This window comes from Coffea eugenioides, chromosome 10 (assembly GCF_003713205.1).
Source record: "Coffea eugenioides isolate CCC68of chromosome 10, Ceug_1.0, whole genome shotgun sequence".
Classification (NCBI taxonomy): domain Eukaryota; kingdom Viridiplantae; phylum Streptophyta; class Magnoliopsida; order Gentianales; family Rubiaceae; genus Coffea; species Coffea eugenioides.
In genome coordinates, this window is record NC_040044.1 from 934,857 (window position 1) to 954,890 (window position 20,034).

The 20,034-nt window shown below is 37.9% G+C and overlaps 3 protein-coding genes across 5 annotated transcripts; 2 read left to right on the plus strand and 1 right to left on the minus strand.

Moving 5' to 3' along the window:
* Window positions 1–165: 165 nt before the first annotated feature.
* LOC113749054 (probable cinnamyl alcohol dehydrogenase 6) lies at window positions 166–3,094 on the minus strand. The gene is made up of 6 exons (XM_027292697.1): window positions 2,843–3,094; window positions 2,462–2,575; window positions 2,145–2,372; window positions 1,636–1,930; window positions 925–1,078; window positions 166–729 (listed from the first exon to the last, which is right to left on the minus strand). Exons 1-6 carry the CDS (start codon window positions 2,935–2,937, stop codon window positions 539–541), a joined length of 1,077 nt encoding a protein of 358 aa, XP_027148498.1. The 5' UTR covers window positions 2,938–3,094; the 3' UTR covers window positions 166–538.
* Window positions 3,095–7,090: 3,996 nt separating this feature from the next.
* On the plus strand, window positions 7,091–11,792 carry LOC113749945 (la-related protein 1B-like). Of its 2 annotated transcripts, XM_027293832.1 has the most exons (7): window positions 7,091–7,663; window positions 7,902–8,439; window positions 8,511–8,667; window positions 8,776–8,866; window positions 10,356–10,427; window positions 10,763–11,104; window positions 11,209–11,792. In XM_027293832.1, exons 1-6 carry the CDS (start codon window positions 7,232–7,234, stop codon window positions 11,054–11,056), a joined length of 1,584 nt encoding a protein of 527 aa, XP_027149633.1. In that variant the 5' UTR covers window positions 7,091–7,231; the 3' UTR covers window positions 11,057–11,104; window positions 11,209–11,792. The 2 variants fall into 2 exon arrangements, with proteins under 2 accessions (XP_027149633.1, XP_027149632.1); XM_027293831.1 differs by having other exon boundaries at window positions 10,763–11,792.
* A 2,809-nt stretch (window positions 11,793–14,601) lies between these two features.
* LOC113749466 (protein FD-like) lies at window positions 14,602–16,631 on the plus strand. 2 transcript variants are annotated; one of them, XM_027293214.1, is made up of 4 exons: window positions 14,602–15,425; window positions 15,997–16,080; window positions 16,317–16,430; window positions 16,522–16,631. In XM_027293214.1, exons 1-3 carry the CDS (start codon window positions 14,775–14,777, stop codon window positions 16,389–16,391), a joined length of 810 nt encoding a protein of 269 aa, XP_027149015.1. In that variant the 5' UTR covers window positions 14,602–14,774; the 3' UTR covers window positions 16,392–16,430; window positions 16,522–16,631. The 2 variants fall into 2 exon arrangements, with proteins under 2 accessions (XP_027149015.1, XP_027149016.1); XM_027293215.1 differs by having other exon boundaries at window positions 16,000–16,080.
* Window positions 16,632–20,034: the final 3,403 nt, after the last annotated feature.

The following is a 20,034-nucleotide window of genomic DNA, read 5'->3' on the forward strand; positions in this document are numbered from 1 at the left end:
ATTTAACAACCAAAGGCCCAAGATACACGAGAAACCTCACCTCATGATCCCATTTATTGGGTTCTTTTTTATTTTTTTTTGGAGAATTTTATTTTTTGGGGGGATATTTAATACTAGTAATTGATCCAAATACCATCAAAAGACGTGGCGTGAACAAATCCAAAATAATACAAACACTACGGCTCAAATTGTTTTGAAAAATACCACCAGTAGTAGTACGGTACAAATGGAGAATCAAGGAGACTTAGAATTGCCATGCCATCTAGTAGACACTAGACGAGACTAATAAAAAACGGTGTTTTAACAATCCGGTGCAGCTCAGTTGGGATTTTCTATGTCATTATTCGGTGTTAAATTCAATATCAATCCCACTTATCATGTGATGGTAGAAGAAATTTAAATAAATAGCACATGACAAATTAAATAAACAGGACATTTGATATAAATATAGAAGTGTCACTGAATTGTCACTAAAAAAGTGGCACTGAGGATCCCGTGTGGGTGCAGCTAAGGCTGAATTTTTTTAGTGGGAACGGCTTTACTTTCCGGCGATATCGATGACAAATCGGTACTTGACATCATTCTTGGCTAGGCGCTCCAGTGCTTCATTAATCTGCTCCGTCTGGACGACTTCGATGTCACACACGATGTTACGTTTGCCGCAAACCTCCATCATTTCTTGTGTTTCTTTGATGCTTCCAATTATGCCTCCTTTCACCACCCTCTTCCCTGCATTCACATTCGATTCGACATCAGAGGTATGGAAGAAGAACCCGACAATCTACGGGTTGTTGAAGCTGGTAATGTGTAGTTGTAGTATAATATTATCCAAGAATGAATATGAATTCCCCGAAATTGAATCAACATTTACGTGGAAGACTTTTTTGTTTTGTGATTGGCACTTGAGTTCAATTGAAATCTCACCGAAAATCAGTGGAAAAGAGGGTAGTTCCATCGGCTTCTCAGGTGCCCCCACAATCACCAAGGTTCCTTTCACTTTCAGCAGCTCCAGCAAGGGACCAATAGAGTGCTTAGCCGAGACCGTGTCCACAATGAAGTCTAGAGTCCTTTTCCTCGTCTGTCACTCGAAATTGTCCAGAAACGCCCCAAAATCAAAAGTACCGTCTTAAGAGTTAAGACTTGGGAGTCTTGCCTTAATAGTTAATACTGCTACTACCCTAATGGTACAGAACTTTCTTTTCATTATTATTGTCCTTTTGAAGTGGAAAAGGCCTTTTGACTGCAAAGCTAGCTTTTACACGGTAGCAGGAAGCTACCTGGCTGTACATCAGATTTTTTTTTTTTTTTTTTATCAATTATTTGATTTTTAAAATAAAAAAAACCACTATGACGCGGTGTGATGTGATACATAATATTATATCTTTTCTATCATCCAATCGCTATTTGACACAGCTCACAGAATTTGATTTATCTAAGTGGATCTGGACTGGTAATTCACAATATTTTAACTCCTAGAGAGCAGCATTTGTCTGCTACAGTACACCATTATTATTAATGGTATAAAATGTTCATCAGCACCAATAAAAAAAGAAAAGGAAGATGCTGCAATTTTTTGACTGGTACTCCCAGGGCAGGGCAGTCTCTAGAAATCAACAACAGAGCCAACAAACAAACCTGCATTAGTTTGGCATCCGTACTGAGGAGGAAATCATCTGCACCCAATCGAACTTTGGCCTCTTTTTCCTTGGAGGGAGATGTGCTAATGACAGTGACATGATGACCAAATGCCTTGGCAAATTTCACAGCCACATGCCCAAGACCTCCCAGACCAACCACCCCTATCTTTCTCGCAGCCGAGTCCGGCTCCAACAGATTGTGGTCTTTCATCGGGCAGTAGACTGTGATTCCGGCACACAACAGTGGCGCCGCTGCGTCCATCGGCAAGCTATCCGGCACGCGCACCACATACCTATATGCACAAAAAAAAATATATATATATATAGTACTACAACTGACTTTTTGCTATTACTACGGGAGTAATATAAACAAGGACAAAGCAATGCTTATTATATTTGGTGGGGTTTGTAGCCGGCCGGCTCTTGTTTTTTTGTACGGCTGTTGCTAGTATTAGTAGGAGTATTTCAGAAAGAAGAAGAAGAAGAAGACTGAGATTGACGATGTACCTCTGATCTGCGACCAGCATTTTGGAATAGCCGCCATAAGTGATGCTGCCGTCCCAAAATATGCCATTGTAAGTAAATTGAACCTCATCGCAGTAGTTCTCCTGGGAGTCCTTGCAAAACTCACACTGCAAACAGGTTGCTGCCAAGCACCCCACCCCCACTTTGTCCCCCGTCTTGAATTTCCTCACGTTACTCCCCACCTTTGTAATGATCCCAGTAATTTCATGCCTAAAAATTTTCATTTTTTTTTTCGATTGTCAAAAAATTGATGAATATCTTGCATACCATTTTTAAAAGAAACGAACATGTACACCCACCCGGGGACAACAGGGTACATGGTGATACCCCAATCGTTCTTGACATGGTGTATGTCTGTATGGCACATCCCACAATACAAGATCTCGATTGTCACATCATCCGCTCCATTTTCTCTGCTCAAATGGCAAAAGCTTAATCGTCATCACCAACTTAGCTCATTAACTTTTCCAGTCAGGTTTAGCTCTATTTAGTAATTAAACTAGTACTATATCATTCCCAGGAAATGGAAAGATTAGTAAGTTGGATTATTATAAGCAACTTGTACAACCCCGACAAGGAGCAAAACAACGAGCAACATCAGAACATAAATCCACCACAAGTACTGGTAAAATAATGCATTAATTATACGGAAATAAAGTCGTTAACAGAGATGGGTTGACCTTCGCTTGAAGACGTAAGGAGTGATCTTGCCGGAAGAATCATTCGCTGCCCAGCCTGAAACAGTCTGAGTGTGGTTTGGAGTTGTTTGAGCCATGAAAGGAAGTCGGTGAGAGTTGTGAGAGCAGAGCAGGAGGAGGCCAGCAACTGGTAGTGGAAATGGTTGATCTTGTAGGGGTGGAGGATTCTGGGCACCGGGCAACTAAATATATAGGAATCCGCTGTGTACCCAAGGTGCAATTCAAGTGGACAAACACTTCTTTTAGTTGTATATATTTTTTTTTTGTTGGAAGGAGGTGGACCCAAAATTATGTCTTCTAAGAAGGAATACTTTTTAGTTGGGAAGATGCGGTTATTGCTTGTGGCCTCCAACTTTATTGGCCATTTATAGGGCTGATTGTAAGTCGAGCTGCTCGCAAGTAATTTAGTTAATTACTCGGTTCAAATTTGATTTAACCAAAGTTCAAACCCAAGTTCGGCTAGCTCGAGCAGGGATGCAAGTCATGTTTCGAGTTCAAACACATGGTGTTCGAGTTCGACGAGCTACTCGTCGAGTATTTTTTAATTTAAATAATATATATTTTTAAATATAAAATTACCACTAAGGATTTATGCTTTCAAATAATTTACAAGATGATTTGCATACTTAATAAAATTCTTTAATGACAAAAAGGTAATAGAATTTGAAGTAAATATAATTCAATTTCATTCTCAGGGTTTCAAGCTTAGATGCTCAAAAATGAGATCTAATCAAACTTCTATGCTTGAAAGCAGCATCGAGGACTCAAGCTCGATATGGTTCGTTTTTTTTTTTTTTACTTGAGGCATATTGAGTCGAGTTCGAGTTTTTTTAACATTTTACTGAGTCAAGTTTGATCTTCAATTTTTGAATTTAAGTCGAGTAGGATATTAATAGTGTTGGAGTTAATCACTACTCGAACTCAACTCGACTCGTATACGCCCCACCTACCCATTTGCCCATTTAGGTATGAACTATGAAGAGGCCACTCGAGATCCTCGGCCCCTTAAATAAGCCCCCTACGCAGCCTCATCAATGTAATGCTAGCACGTTACCTTACTCGCTTGCATTTTTTTATTTCGCAACAATTTTGCCTGCAGTTTTCAAAAACGGTGAAATTGCTCCCCAATTCCACAACCATCCTGTAGCAGCACAATGAAATGTATATCAAATCAAAAGACTTGTCTAAAAGTTTGCTATTCGCTGCTCATCTCTCATTCGTAGATAAAATATGGTTATGAAAATTCATCATAATCTCTCCATTATAATTGTTGAAGAAAATTTGAAGACAAAATAAATTATTTATTCTAACTATTCTTCCATGGAAACAGCAACAACGAAACCAATTTAAAGCTTTTAACCAATGTTTTCCAGCAGTTGTTGACAGCATCTGCAAATCCTATTTACGGCTTTGTTTAGCGTTGTTTGAAAGTTGAGCGGTCTTATGCCTAAAATTTCCTATCAGATTAAAATCACAATACGCATTAATTTGCTACATGATATTTCCCGTCAACTCAATTTTGTTTGTTCGAATTGTCGTGCTTGAAGATTATTGGTTTTGACCTTTCTAAGATCTGATTTATGTATTGAAGCCAAGGAAGTGGAATCAAGTTTGAGAATAAAGATGTCAAGTAGACATGCAAATCCCTTTAATCCGATACTCTTATATCTTGATTTCAATTTTGGTTGCAGGAGATGTTTATGTAAATGGGGAGAAATTTCACCCTCGGTCTTTAGAGGTTGCAAATTGAGATGTCGTGAGACTAAAAAGACCGCGTGAATTAAGCCAGGTGGCAAAAGTACGGTGGCGAGGGCGAGCAAGGGGCTGGATAAGGGGGCCGAGGATCTCACGTGTGAAGCGGCTGTATGTATCCATGGCCAGTTTAATAAGAGGTCAGTCATGCTAATATGAAGTAAACGCATGCAAGACAGAGAAAGAAAGAAAACGTGTGTTTGTCTGTTTGACTTGGTCTATTTCTAATTTGATTCGCTTCTCACTTGAACAATTGATGTGAGATATTAAAATTATGCCTTTTTTTTTTAGGATTCATTTCATATACATCGATCGTGCATAAAATTATCATTGTTAGGTACATGACAACTGATCGGATTCCAATATATCCAGTAATTGGTATTTTTTACTCTTTTGAATCTATATACATGATAGAACAGCAATACTAATTACTGTCATTTTATATTTGTCGAAATAATCAACAATGATATATTTGACATGAGCTATTAACAAGGGTTATAAAAGTGGGAGATAAGTATTAAATCAAATCGTAGGAATTGATATTTAGAAATCATTTACAACTAAAATTATAAATCTTCGGACCTAGTGGACATTTTCCATAAAATATATATATGTATATATTTAGATACAGGATAAGCAGATGAGCAAAAATTCAAGGACCATTAAACATGAGCGACGATAAGAAGATTAGAACTTGGGCCTTTCCTGGACATTTATGAGCATAAGATTATTCGTTGGACTTTGGGGTCATATATCGGACCGCCGAAATTCATCTAATTTAGAAAATGTTTGTTGGGCCTCTCTAGTTCCTAACTTCTAGGATTATTTACGACCGGACTCCCCGTATTCACTCCTCCAAGATTGATGCACTATCGTCTAGTATTGTAATTTTCTAATTTAAGTAGGGAATCAGTAGTAAAATCATCATATTCATTTCCTAAATGGAGTTTATAATCATGTTCTATTTTCTAATTCCAAATTATAACTCTTCTGCAATTCTCAGGTATGAAAATTAAATATATATTGAACAGATGTGACAAATTTTTTTTGTTTTTTACTTTTTGTTAGTCTATCCCTTTCTTTGTTTCTTTTTCTTTTTATATATATTTTCCATTTACTGAAGTTGTAATGTTACATGAAAACTACTTTAACTTTATATATATATAAAAAAAAAACAATATCAATTCTATTCAATGCCACGTTATGGTGGTTTTACACGTATACTATGTCCAAATCTGAGAGAGAGGTTTAATATATGATGCATACAACAAAATCTACCATACTAATTTCCTACCAAAAAATCGCACACTAAATCTACTTTTGACAAAAGAAAAAAAAGATTCAAATTAATTTGTCAAAAAAAAAAATCTTCATTAGTTACAAATTTGTACAACTAATTAATTTGGATTTACTTATCCTTGGTACATTAATTGTTAAGAAAAAATTTATTTCTTTTTTACATCAATGTTTATTTTTTTTAATGCAAGTCCGGAATTACTAGATTATAAACTGCTTTGTTTGGTCTTTCCCAAAAAAAAAAAAAAAAAAAACTGCCTTGTTTGGATTACCATTTTTTTTTAAAATGGTTCTTTTTGGATTAGTTGTTTTTGGAGGTATTTTTGAAATATTTTACTGCAACAATATATATGAAAAACTTTTATTATAAATATTTTTTTTTGATATTTTTGGAATATATTTTGAAATAACTTTTAAAATAAAAATATTTTTATGATACTTTTTAAAAATTAATACTACCACTGTTAACCACTATTGCTATCATCTCCACTCACCATTGCCACCATCTCTTCCCTCTTCTCCCTCGCTCTTCCTTCCCCCCACCCCTGGCCCTCCCCTCTCTCCTCGATTTGGTCGAGGCCTCTAATTGCAACCAGAGGCGGCGATTTGGCCGCGACCAAGGGAAAGAGGGAAGGAGAAGGGGAGGAAGGGAAGAGAGGAGGAAGATAGATGGGGTGGTGGGGTGGCAGTGATAAGTGAACAAAATTGCAAATTTTATTTTTAAAATTTTTATGTATATTTGTGAGTTGTTTTTTGATATATTATATGAATGATATATTTTTTGAATTATTTTTGTTTATGTATTACCGTAAAATTATATTGTATTTGAAAAACTAGTTTTTGAAAAATGTTCTAATCCAATCGATTTCGTGAACCAATTTTCAATCAATTTTTTCACCTCACATACATTAGATAGTTATAATATAATCTTTTACAAAAATTTCAGAAAAATAACAATCCAAACGACTATAACTTTATGTCTTTTTTACATCAAATATTTAATTTGTAGGCAAGTTGGGATTTGCTGGATTTGCTAAATTATAAACTCAAGGGTGAAATGGTACGACGAGGGGAAAGGAGAGGGCTCTTTTCGTAATTTCGAACCACGCGTAGGCACGTCAATTCCTCGCCACCATGCCACATTCCAAACTGCGCCAGCAAACCTAAAATTAGTAGAGAAAAAGGAAAAGAAACTGGGAAGACATACCACATTGTGATCACGCTTCCCACGGAAAACCCTAAATATTTTCTCTCTCATATCCTTTCTTCGTACTCTTCCTTCCTATATTTTGCATTTTTTTCTAAACTTCTTCTAATCAGTTGATGGCCGTGGATTCTGATGAGTCTTCCTCTACCCCGCGTAATCTATCTGGTCCTCCATGGGCACTAGTTGTTCGCCGGAGCGAGGTAGAATCAAACTCCTCTGCCGCTACCAATGCTTCTTGTCCGTCGTCATCGCCGCTGCCAATTGCACCGGAGCAAACACCTTTTTCTGATTGCTCCGGTCAGAAGCTCCCGCCTGAAAGTTCCGCTACTGAGACTCAGCCTGAGAGCTCCTCCGATAGTAGTAATGGCAATGCGGCTCGGTCAAAGAAGCCTGCTTGGAACAGACCCGTGAACGGTGTCGTTGAGGGTAGTTCTGTTATGGGCGGTTCTGTCTCTTGGCCTGCTCTTTCTGAGTCGACTCGGTCCACGATCAAATCACCCTTGGATTCCCCTAAACCTTTATCTGATGGATCAGCCTCGAGTTCTCAGGTTCTAACCCTTAATAACAAATAATCTTTGCACGCATATTATAGTATTTAATATCTGTTTCAATGTCTGAATTTTTGGAGCTTTGTAGCCTTTTTTTTTTTAATTTCTGCTGATTTTGTTTTGATGCTTGTTTACTCGAATTGATTGTCTCCTTGCATGAATGCGGAGAAAGATTTGTTTTTTAAGCTGTGAACATGAAAACATAATGTAAAACGTGCTTGTATTTGTTGCCGAGTAGGGACCTATAATTTCACAAACGCCTCAGAAACAAGCTAATACTAATGCAAACGCTAATTCTGTTGCAAACCATGGAATGACTCGCCAAAAATCAATGAAGCACCGTGGTGGTGGATCAACACACGGGGGCTTTAGGCCACCACCACCTCCTCCTCCTTCGATGCCGCCGCCGTTTCCTGCTGTAATTGAGATGCCTGCGTATGGAAATTATGGAAATTTTGTGCCTCCTGTTCTGGACTCTTCAATAAGAGGTACAAGACCGATGAGTGGAGTTGCGCCTCAGTCTGGGAACGATCACTCTCCACACTCACAGAGAAATTCTTCCAGGAGGAATAACTTTGGGGGTCGTCCCCGTGGAGATGGGCAATATCATCATGGAGGCAGGCGTGATCATGATCGAAGAGATGTTCACCTACCTAATCAATTTGCTCCTCCTCCAGGAGGTTATATGCCACCACCGCCTCCGCCGCCGCCTCCTGGTTCTGCCTCCTTTATTGCACCTCCACCTATGAGACCATATGTTGGTCCTATGGGTTTTGGTAAGTCTATTTCCTATTTGTGGGTTCTTTCCCACTGTGGATATTTTACTTATCTAAAATGCTTCTCCTAGATATGGCACCTCCATTTATGTATGTTCCAGCACTTCCCCCTGAGTCCTTTAGGGGTATGCCATTCATTGCTCAAGCACCTCCAGCACCAATGTTTTTCCCTGTTATGGATCCTCCTTTGCCTGCTTTGATAGTTAAACAAATAGATTACTACTTCAGGTACTTCTCATTTTACAATTGATTTCCTACAAAGAAATGAGATTGTGTGTTGCTTCTTTTAATTGACTTCTAAAACTGGGATGATTGCGTGTTGCATATTTGTTTCAGTGATGCTAATTTGGTACAAGACGACTACTTGAGATCAAACATGGATGATGAGGGCTGGGTTCCTATCAAGTTGATTGCTAGCTTTCCCCGAGTAAGTTATATGTGGCAATGTAAAAAATGCTTGGTAGTCATCTGGTTAATTCATCTTCAATTTGCTTTTTAAGAACATTTTTGTCTGCAAGAAGGAGATATTTGAGGTACATTTGTGTTGTTATTGATTTCTTTTGGTTGACTTTGTACAAATTATTACTTTGAAAGACAATTCCTTGTATTCTCTTGGTGCTATTTGTTTGCTGGAAATGAATTGTTGTCTAGTGCAATGTTGGACTTAAGACTTAGACCAAGAGATCTAGCTTATCGTACATGTACAAACATTAAAACTTGCTTGGTGCCAATGAACATTGTCGAAATGCATGATAGTGTGACCTTGCAGTTTGAGTTTCAGCTTTGTCCTTTTCAACAATCTCAAACCTCCTTTTGATGAAGACATGTTTCTTGAAATTTCACATTTGATAATGACATGGCTCAGAGGGTAGTTTCATAGTAAAATTTGGAGAGCTTGCGAATTAAAATTGAGCTTGTTGAATGACGTAGAAATGGACGGTACATCCAGCAGCAATTTAAAATTTTTAGATTTTTTGGGGTAATTTATCTTGGATATTTGCTTGTTGCAAATTGGAAGGTTGAATTTTGAAGAAAGTTTTATCTTATGTGCTTTATCACTCACTGTCCTTCTCTTACTGTCTCTTTCTTTGTCCCCCCTTTTTATTTCAATACTAATATGTTTGACTTCAAGGTACTTGTAAGGTTTTTTGTTCTGCTACTAATACTTCTATTGGGGATTCTGTTTTTCTCTTCATGAAGTTTTAGCTGCATTATACTAAAGTGCGGGTAAATTTGAATGGTTTTGTTTGTACTTTTTCCCCTCTGGTGGTTGTTGTGCATGACCTTCGTCACCTTTCTCCGGTATGGCTCCCCCCCCCCCACAAAAAAAAACAAAAACAACCACTCATGGAAAGGTTGTTATTTTCAAGCTAGAATGCTCTACATTTATTTTTAAACCGCTATGCAAATAAAGGTTGATTGATCTTCATTGTAAATCTGTTCTGCCATGGTTATGGATAGATGCACACTTTGTTATTTCCTTTCTTAAGATTTAGTTTAAGTCTGCAGGCTAACAAATAGATGGTGACTTTTTGTTTGAAGTTTCTGCTGAATAGTTAATAGAGGGCAAAAAGGGAATTTGATGGTTAGAGATGTCTGTACGTCCTGTTGCTAATCATACGAGTTATTATACTACTTTGGTCAGCATTTCCATAGATCTCTCTCTTGGAGCTCTATGTAACTGTAATGTCCCTTTCTAATTTCTTTAGAAGGTCACTTTGTTGAAATGTACTATGACTTTTTTTTAGGACGGTTTTTTTTTTGTTGGGAGGGGGGGTGGTGTCTAGTATGTGTCTTTAGTCTCTGATATAAATGGATAAGGTCATATGACATGCTCCTTTTCTCGAGAGATGATAGTTTTTGTATTATAGATATCCATGTATGGATCAAGGTTGCTCTATGGTCTACTTTTGCAGGTGCAGCACTTGACAACTGATATTTCATTGATATTGGATTCCTTGAGAGCATCGGTGGTGGTTGAAGTAAAGGTGATTCTCAAGCGGTCAACTCTCTAGAACTCTTTAAGAGATGCAGTCTAATGTTTGTCCAGAGTCGCTTCATACTTGTCACTAATTTCTCAGTATTGCACAACATAATCAATTAGACTGTGAATCATACCTAAATTCTGCAAATTTACACTATCTCCTAGGTATTCCGCAAACTTCTCTGTAAAACTTTGGATTTGATATCTATACTGTAAAAAACAGCATGGTTTCCTAAGTAAATTTCTCAATTCATATATCGTGCGAGTATGCTGCCACAAACATTGAATCAAGCTCTCCCATGATATGGATTTTTATTTTATTTTTTTCTTGTCCTGCAGGAACAGGGTGACAAGATAAGGAGGCGTAACGAGTGGAAGAAGTGGACACAGAGCAGTAGTCATGTTTCACTTGATTCAACGTCACAGACTCCTGGCATATCATCTGATGATACTTTGACAACATCCATTGAGAAGGTATCATTAAATGAAGTCAGTAGCAGTAAAAGAGGTGGTTCGGACTTGACAGATTCAGAAAAGGGGATGACTCCAGATGCATCTTTACCTGATGAATCAACTGGCTCATTGAAAATGGCTAATGGAGAGGTTACTGCTGAGGAGTTGCATTCATGCTGAACATGACCTAATATGCCATGAAGGAAGTTTTTTTGGTCTTCAGTCAAGGTTGTTGCACTATGTGCATATGGTTCTCAAATTGTTCGGAATTATGTCTACTGAAATCTGGGAAGTATATTTAGTCTGTCCTTGATTGAACCCCAATTTTGCAGTTTTGGCTTCTTCTACAGAACAAGTAGCATATGTAGCTGATTTGGAAATGAAGTAAAAGGAAGTGGAGAGAGGATAGTCGCCTGGGGATGGAATTATTGGATTATCAGGTTTGGATGCTTTGTCAATATGGATGCGGGCGGTTTTCTGCTGCTGATGATGCCGTGACTTGCGTTTGGTTTGCATTCTGAGAGAATTTTAGAGGTGAACTATTGTTGGTTACTTTTGGTTTCATGATCAGAGTGGAGATTGTGAAGTGTAAGATAGTCAGCAATTGCTGGCGCAGGAAAAAGTCAGGCTGCTTGAGATTTCTCTGCCCGAGAATTGGAGGTCTCTTAGAGAATTTTACCTTGAGTTTTTTCTCCTCTTGGGTTTTATTTTATTTTATTTTATTTTATTTTTGGTAGTCTTTAGATTTTATTTTTTTCCATTCATTTTGCATGTTTTTATAAGTATGTAATAGATACTTGAGGCATCCATCTATATTTATAGTTTTTGGGGACCCCTCTTTTACTATTTCTGGACTTGTCGTCAAGTGTCAGTGAGTTGGGTGTTGTTCCTGCTGCATGTGTTGCGAGCGAAATTATATGCTGACTGATGTGAAATTATATGCTGACGTGGCTTTGAGGTTTTATGATGCTCTTCATCCACTGTTGTAGTCGCGGTATTTCCGTCTCCATTCCATGGGTGGCTTTGCGCCGCTATAAATTTTATCTGATGACAACAGAACAGTCTTCTTTAACATTAGATGTACTACGGGCTTCAGCTCAATTCCTGTGACTCGAAGCTCTGAAGTGAAAAGCATTAGGCTCCTTTTCTTCTTCCAAATGTTATTTTCTGCTTAGCAACAAAATGTAAAATATTCCAATTTCCAGGGTGTATTCTAAATCATGCCTTGTGTCGTGATTTTGTTTTACTTTTCTCCTATTCATTTTTCTGAGGCTCGAAATACCTACCGTTTTGGCTTGAAGTAGGAACATTTCTTTGTCATCCTCTGGCTGGACCTACGCCGTGTACGTCCGTCTGGAAACGTGACGTTAGGGCTGTGTTTGGACTGAAGGATTTGGGTGGATTTGATGTGGATAATTATTAGTAAGAATTTGTGTTTGAAATCTACCTGACCATGAAATGTACTTGGAAGTGTTCAAAATGGCGAATTTGCAATCCTATCCTCCCAACGTACAAGTGATTTGAAATCCATTCTCTCATTTTCGTTCTCCTAACGTCTTTCCACTCGAAGCCATGACTGCTAAGTAATAGAATTGAGCTTCTTCTGTTTGTAAGGGACGGGAGGAAGTCGTTAATTGTGACGGACATAATACGTGAAAAACGTTCTGGATCTCCAACCACAGGTCGAGTTTTCTCTGGCAAGGACAATCGGAAAAAGGACGGATGAGTGGGTACACCGTACACATAAAAGAAAAGGAATCCTTAACCGGAGCCGCGGACGAAAGTCCATGAATTGGGCGGGCGACGCTGCGGTGGGTAACTGGCTCCGCCTTGACGGCCTCCTGCCGCTGGTAAGTGGTGCAAGGAAATATCAACCAATCGAATACATTTATCACAGTTAAATAGTCTTTTTACATTTTCATTATTATAAAGATGTTTTATGTAGTTACAAATTCATTACTTTCCTGTTGCCTCCAAATAATTGTGTCTTCCATATGGTGAGATCCATGATGCATGATGTAAAACTATATAGGGTAATATAACTCCTTAATTCCAGTCTCATACTTTTTCCTTTCCTCTATTTTCCTCTTTATAATGTCTACAGTCTCTTATATATATATAAAGGCAAAAAGTTAGATGGACTCTGTCCCACTTGTAGACCGTATCATATCTAAGTAGCTTCTTACCGGGCAATGTTTGTTTTACCAGTGACTGATTGACCATGGTTAGTACATGCGGTTGTTTCAAACGTCAAAACAAAGAGAGCAATAGCCCATCCCTTTCAGTTTCACCCAAAATTTGCTGCATAGATCTAATCTAGTCTAACCTATTCGTACTTCTATTGGAAGAAGACTACTCTAAGAAGTGATTCAACTGAACCGAAGAGAAACCTGATGAAAACTGAATCATCATCTAATCTAACAGAAGAAGAACGTTTTGATATGTAGCAACTTGAGTCTTGATTCCAAGAGTAAATGAAATGACAGACAAGTTTACTAATTATTAAACTATTTAAAATTGTAACTACTTACTACTGTTTGGTTACCAAAGTTTTTTTAAAATTTTCTTTTATTTTTATCGGAAAAAAAAAACCACTCAATTCTTCAAAAGTGTTGTTATATTTTCGTCATATTCAAGTGTCAGAGATGACAAAGTCCCTCACGTAATATACCTAAGCACTTTCGAGAAAGCGCGGGTGAATACTCTAAAAATTTTCTGAACCCAAAAAAAAAAAAATAATAATAATAATCTCGCAGGTCAAAATAATGACATCAGAACTTTAACATAATTACACGCAAGTCTCCCCGACCTCCAGTCAGCCCCACTCCTCCCCGTCCCCCGGTCAACCCCACCACCCAAAATTCCGTCCTATTTTTAGATAACCAAAAACAGTCGTCCAAGCTCTAAGATTCACCCAAAGATTCCTCCTTCAAGCCTCCAAGATCAATTGGCAACCAAAAGGGCTTTTGCCGCCGTCCACCACCACTGAAAGAAAGAAGCCTCGAGACCCTGCTGCTTGTTGTATGTCATCATTGTTTTATTTCATTTTCAGGATCTTGTGACGATTCTATTCCCTGAAACTTTGCTCTTGTATGTCATTTTTGTCCTTAGAAAGAGGAGTTCAGTGACTTGTTTAGTGACCATAATCGAGACTGTTTACTATCTCCATCCTAATCTAGACATCTCTCTAGCCGAAAACGAGTTTCTTCTATATAGAGTTGTAGTAATAAGAAGAAAGTGAGAAATATTCGAAGCCCAAATATCCTACTACTTATATAACTAGTGAGAAAGATGTCTGGCTGAAATCTCTACCACTGGTCAGATTTGCAGTTTAAAATTTTGGAAGTTTGATTTAATAATACAGTATAGACTCACTATATACTCACTACTGTTTTTTCAGTTGCAAACAGAATCCAATTTAACTAAATAAATGACGGGTGCAAACTGTAGTGAGTACAACTTACTGCCCGCCTATAGTATTAACTGCACGGTGAAAAACTCGGCTCCATAAGATAAGTGCGCTGATTGTGGTAGACTTTATGGAATATTAATAGATATAGTCCTCCACCAATAATCACAGACTACAACCACTATAGAGCCTTAGACAAAGTCCAATGAATGCAAGGTAAGGTAAGACTTGAGAGTGGTGGACTCTTCCTTCAAATTAAAAAAAAAAAAAGAAAAAAAAGAAAAAAAAAGGGTAAGGACGTAAGGTAGAGTCAGATGGGGGCGGGGGTTTTGGCTGAGGGGTATAAACAACATTTGTGTAGTTCTCCGTACGTACAGTGAATCAGTGATAGGACTGTTAATTGGCCCTTGTCATCCGCCCCCGTATTCTTCTTCTTTCTGTGTTAATTGGCGAATAGTCTCCAACATAGAATGCGGTCATCATCAGAAGATGGACAATCGCGGTAGTAGCACAACCAGTACCAAGACGAAGGATAACATTAACACCACGGTTCAAATCTCAGCTCCAACCTCAAAGTCATCTTCTGCTATTCCGACCTCATCTCCCATTCCCATAGCCCCAGCCCCAGCCCCAGCCCCTCCCAGCAGCTGCAACAGTAAGTATTCCATGGAAGAAGTCTGGAAAGATATCTGTCCCTCTGCTCTCCTCCACCAGCCCACCAGTACCTCTTCCTCCGCTGCTGCCCTCGAGGGTATTGTTTTCCAGGAGTTCTTGTCCCGACCTTCAAGGGCCCAGTATGACTCGACTAGTCGCCATCATCATCATCATCATCCTGGCCGCCATTCTTCTTTAGAAAGCATCGACAGAGGCTCCTTTGGTTCCCACTCCCAGGGACAGCCAGCTCCGGCCGCGACTGCATCAATCACTCTGAGCTTGAACGCAACGAGGCCACCACCCTCTTCTTCATTTTCTCTTCCTCTGGACCATGATCTTGATGCCGATGCCAATTTGAACCCTCCCACCGTCGAGTTTTCTATCTTGCCTGAGAAAAGGGCGTCTCAAGATGAAGACACTTGTCACCGGAACAAGCGTATGATCAAGAATAGAGAGTCGGCTGCCAGGTCCAGGGCTAGAAAACAGGTTAGCTTAATCCATTTGTTGTCCCTTGCCTTGAAAGCATCATCAAGTTCTAGTATTTTTTATTCTGACCACATACGTAGCCATGCTTAGTTGCTTAATTAATTAGCAGTCGTTTGATACTTGCTTTGTTTCTGTTTTAATTTTCTGGGGAAGTGGGAGAGGGGTAGAAAGACTTCTTCGAACTTGTTTCGGCTTGTTCTTCTTAAGCACTGCTCACGGCCGTTGGGCTAATCAGAACGAGACCAAGGTCTTTTTTGAAAAAATGTCAATGATGGGGAATACCTGGCAGTGGCATGATGTTCATTGATTGATTAGTTGCTGAAGTTGGCCTTGTTGGATTGCATCATCTCAAGTTGATATCCATTAACTTATTATCTTATTTCTTACAGAATCTTAACCTTGGCTTTGGCCTCAGAATCAAGAAGAAGAAGAAGAAGAAGAAGGAAAAAAAAAAAATCTTTTTATTAAGTAGTAGTAGTAGTAATAGAGTAGTATTTCTTTGCCTACTCAATTTTATTGTTTGAACTTTGGGTTGGACCTGGGGAGGCTCTAAACTGGGATGCTTAATTAGCAGGCTTACACCAGCGAGTTGGAGATTAAGGTTGCACGTTTAATGGAGGAAAATGCTAAGCTTAGAAGGCAACAACAAGAGAAGGTAAAGCACATATAATCGGGAAACAACACCAGAGGAAGGTTTCGTAGCTTCTCTTTAATTTCCTTATCTAGTCAGGTTTTACTTTGCCAAAGTAATACTAATAATGGCAGTGGTACAAGGTTTTGCAGACAAAAAAGTACTACTGCTAATGTATACGGGGGGAAGTGGTCATCATCCCATTCCCGGCTTATACCCAATTACTTTACTATTACCAATTTTTGTTTTTTAATGTGCAGCACTGTCTGCAGCAGGCTCCTGCCCCGTTTCCAAAAAAGCAAATGCTGTGCCGAACCTTAACAGCCCCATTTTAAGCAGTCTCCATGTCGCGCAATTTTACGTTTCTGTCCCTGGTAATTTCTGTGCTATTACCACTTCTGTATTTACTTTTTTTTTTTTTTGGGTCAAAACTTCTGTATTTACTTGCTTTTTGTGGATTTGTAGTTTGATGATGGATGTGAGTGACCTCTGCTTTGCTGTCTTCTGTTCAGTTGACTTATCTCTCTGTATTAGCTAGCGTGTAATATAAAAAGGGAGAAAAAGATTTGCTGCAACTGGTTGGACCTCTGAACCCCAAACCCTTACTTGTTTATAAGCCAAAGAAAAAAGAAAGAAAAAAAGAAGAGGGCGTGAGTGACTAAAGGCAGGGGAGACTGTGGAATGGTGGGCATCATCTTTTCTTGGTTGTCTTTAGTGCAACTTGTGCTAGTTTTATTCCCCCGATGAGATGGATGGTACCACCTTTACGGAATTTTACCGCCCCATCCATCCGCCCCCAGCCCAAAAGAAGGGAAAAATCCACCACCACTCGCTAGTTTATTAAGCTTTTCTCTCTGTGGAGGGGTGGGTCTCCGTCTCAATCGCTTCGTGCCCGCCTAACTGCTTGCCATAATAAATGCTTGAATTCTCAAAAAAAAAAAAAAAAAAAAAAAGTTCTAAGATACAAGAATTATATACAGAGAAAGTATTTTGTTGAAAAGTCAGCAGTACCTATCGGTATTTGTTTCTGCAGAAGATTGATGCCACATACTTAAATGTTGCTGATACTTGATAATAATAATAATGAGATTACGCTGTTTTTGGAGTGGACCTCTTTTACGTTAAGACAGGACGTTTATGTCTTGTGCTGGTTGGGGCCCTTGGCTTTCTGCTTCGCCTGGACAAAGAGTAATGATGAATGATAAAAGATCTTGGGAAACTAGTTTCTCCGTTTTTGTTACCAGACGTCTTCTTGTCGCCTTACTTGATTTATCAATAATATATATCTCTCGCAACTTATTCCTTTCTAACCTCTAAATACTACTAGCTCAGAATTTTCGAGACAGTCGAGACTTTTTTCTCTCTTGTAGTGTATTCCTTTCTCAGCAAGGAAATCACACTGCAGCAAGGTCGCCTCATAAAGAATCTGATGCATGTCTCCCTTAGCTAATAATTGCATGCATGTCTCCCTTAGCTAAAGAATCAGGTAACTTTAGACGAGTCAAAGTAACTGATATTTATAGATGTGATGTACCTAAAATAAGAAGATGAAACTATGAAGAAATTGCTTACCGAAGACGTGGCAAACAGCAATCCAAACAGCGTTTCTGTGTTTTGATTCCATTTCTGTAGCTAAAAGCGGTGACGGATGAGTTTCTGGGAACGGCCAAAGATAAATGTCCAGTGCCAACAGTGAAAAAGTAGTTTGACCCCGTTAAGTCGTAATCGAACCTTAACAACTGCGTCCTGGGAAGTCACCCACAAAGACGAGAAACAAAGATACTTGTACCAATCTCATTGGGTGTCTTGCCATATCGGGTGTCACGGCAAGGGACTAGGGCCAAATGGTTGTTGAAAAAACCGTTTGGGCCAATTTTGTTTGGTTTCCACAGTGAAATGTCTCACATCGACCGGAAAGACAGAGAAAAATCAATTGTTTATAGTGCTCAACCCATCGAATTATTAATAAATTTGATTAGTTATTTTGAACTCAGTAATTTTAACTCAAAATGTTATTGAATCAGTCCATTGGGCATATTATAAATGGTATCAAAGTAAATCTCGAGTGATCTCTGCATGGGGTAAGTCTCGGGTCAAGTGATATCATGGTTTCGACTGCGTTACATTTGATGAGGCCATCTTCATCTCTAAAACTTAAGGAATTAAACAGTACTTTTTAGGATGCAAAGTTCTAAAAGTGAGAAGATAGGGGGCATCTCGATTTCTAGAACCTACAAAATTAAGTGTCACGTCTTGAGACGCAAAGTTCTAAAAGTAGGAAGAGCTAAATATCCCACAATGATCATAAAAAAATAAAAAAAAGCAATGGTTTGTAACATCCAGTCCATCGAGTTACTAATAATTTTGGATTAACCATTTCCAATCGATGGTTTCATTTCAAAAGGTTATTAGGCTAGTGCATTAGGCACGAGACATTACAAGTGGTATCATAACAAATCTCACGTGGTATCTGCATGAGATGAGTTTGGGGCTAAATATTATTATGATTTCCACTATGCAAGAAAGTACAAAAAAACTAAGTGACATATTTGATAGGGGTCACTTCTAAAATTTACGAGACATAATTGGATTGCAATGGGATTTACGAGAACGCAAAAGTTCTAAAGGTGTAGATAGTAAAATGTTCCACATCGATCAGGAAAAAGCAAAAGCAATGGTTTATAATGCTTGGTTCATCGTCTTATTAATAACTTTGCGTTGACCATTTTGAACACGTAGTTTCAACTGAAAAGGTTATTAGACTAGTCTATTGGGCGCAGGCCGTTACACACAAGATGCAACTCACTCTATTCAAGATGCAACTCACTTTCAGCAATCTTTAAATATAGAACATAATTTGTGACCTCACATATGATGTTAAAATTAATGTACAAGATATAATTGGAACCTATTATATATATATATATATTAAACCAAATCATAAACCGTCAATCTTTCCAAATAGTTGTAGGTCCCGTTGCCACCTGCAGTCGTCCTTACCTGGCAAGACGCCGACAAAGAAGAGAAACACACTTGTACTTAGGAAAATTACACTTGTACTAATAACTATTGACAACAGAGCGTATTAGTGTTGTTGATTAAAGAATCCAACCACGACCACGATGAAGATTGGAACTTGGAAAGAAAATTTTCTACAAAATAATTTTATGTTTTTCTTGAATATATATTTTTAATTATATTTTTATCTCACATATATTAAATTATTTTAATATAATTTTTTTTAACAAAAACTCCAAAAAAAATAACTATCCAAATGGGAAGTTAGTGGCCGAGTGGCAGTTTATGATCCGACTCACTCGTGCTCATATCACATCCTTATGAGGAAATGTCCAAGTCTTGACTGTTCTGATTCTTTTAGACGGTAGTAGAAGACTAGAAGTAGAACCAAGCACCTAATACATATTTGGTAGACGAAATACATATATATTTGTTAGAACTAATCTTAGGGTTAATGACACTTTGCCCCTTGAACTTAATAGGTAGTAACACTTTACCTTCTTCAACCTTACATATATACATTTACCCCCCTATAAAGATTAGTCAAAGTTAGAATTAGCAAAAAAAAAAAAAAAAGTGAGTGTGATGACATTATTGTCCTTTTATTCATCAAATTATCTATAAATTAATATTATTTCCTTTCATTGTTAAAAAATATATATCTTCTCTATCAGGTCAACTATACAACAATATCAAGAAAAAGCTAAGAAAAATATTATATTTAGTTTATATCCTTAAGATTTTTTCTATTGGATTAATATTTACTTTTGTATATGTTTTGCTAAACTTATTATACTTTAAATCAAACAAAAAGGATAAATAACATAATACTAAAATAAACATAATTACCAAATTTGTTTTTGAGAACTAGGTAATACTAAACTTGATTTTTTTAAAAAATATATATATATTTTTATTATTTTAGTTTATGTGAACTTTTAGGCTAATACTATTTTTATT

Bases quoted from the DNA above. Each gene is read 5' to 3' on its own strand.
- LOC113749054 (XM_027292697.1), bottom strand. From the start codon at position 2,937: ATGGCTCAAACAACTCCAAACCACACTCAGACTGTTTCAGGCTGGGCA. The intron at 2,576-2,842 runs GTCAACCCATCT...CCATTTGAGCAG, and splicing joins CCTTACGTCTTCAAGCGAAG to AGAAAATGGAGCGGATGATG. The intron at 2,373-2,461 runs GTGGGTGTACAT...GAAAATTTTTAG, and splicing joins ATGTACCCTGTTGTCCCCGG to GCATGAAATTACTGGGATCA.
- LOC113749945 (XM_027293831.1), top strand. From the start codon at position 7,232: ATGGCCGTGGATTCTGATGAGTCTTCCTCTACCCCGCGTAATCTATCT. The intron at 8,440-8,510 runs GTAAGTCTATTT...TGCTTCTCCTAG, and splicing joins TGTTGGTCCTATGGGTTTTG to ATATGGCACCTCCATTTATG. The intron at 8,867-10,355 runs GTAAGTTATATG...CTACTTTTGCAG, and splicing joins TGATTGCTAGCTTTCCCCGA to GTGCAGCACTTGACAACTGA.
- LOC113749466 (XM_027293214.1), top strand. From the start codon at position 14,775: ATGGACAATCGCGGTAGTAGCACAACCAGTACCAAGACGAAGGATAAC. The intron at 15,426-15,996 runs GTTAGCTTAATC...ATGCTTAATTAG, and splicing joins GGTCCAGGGCTAGAAAACAG to CAGGCTTACACCAGCGAGTT. The intron at 16,081-16,316 runs GTAAAGCACATA...TTTAATGTGCAG, and splicing joins GAAGGCAACAACAAGAGAAG to CACTGTCTGCAGCAGGCTCC.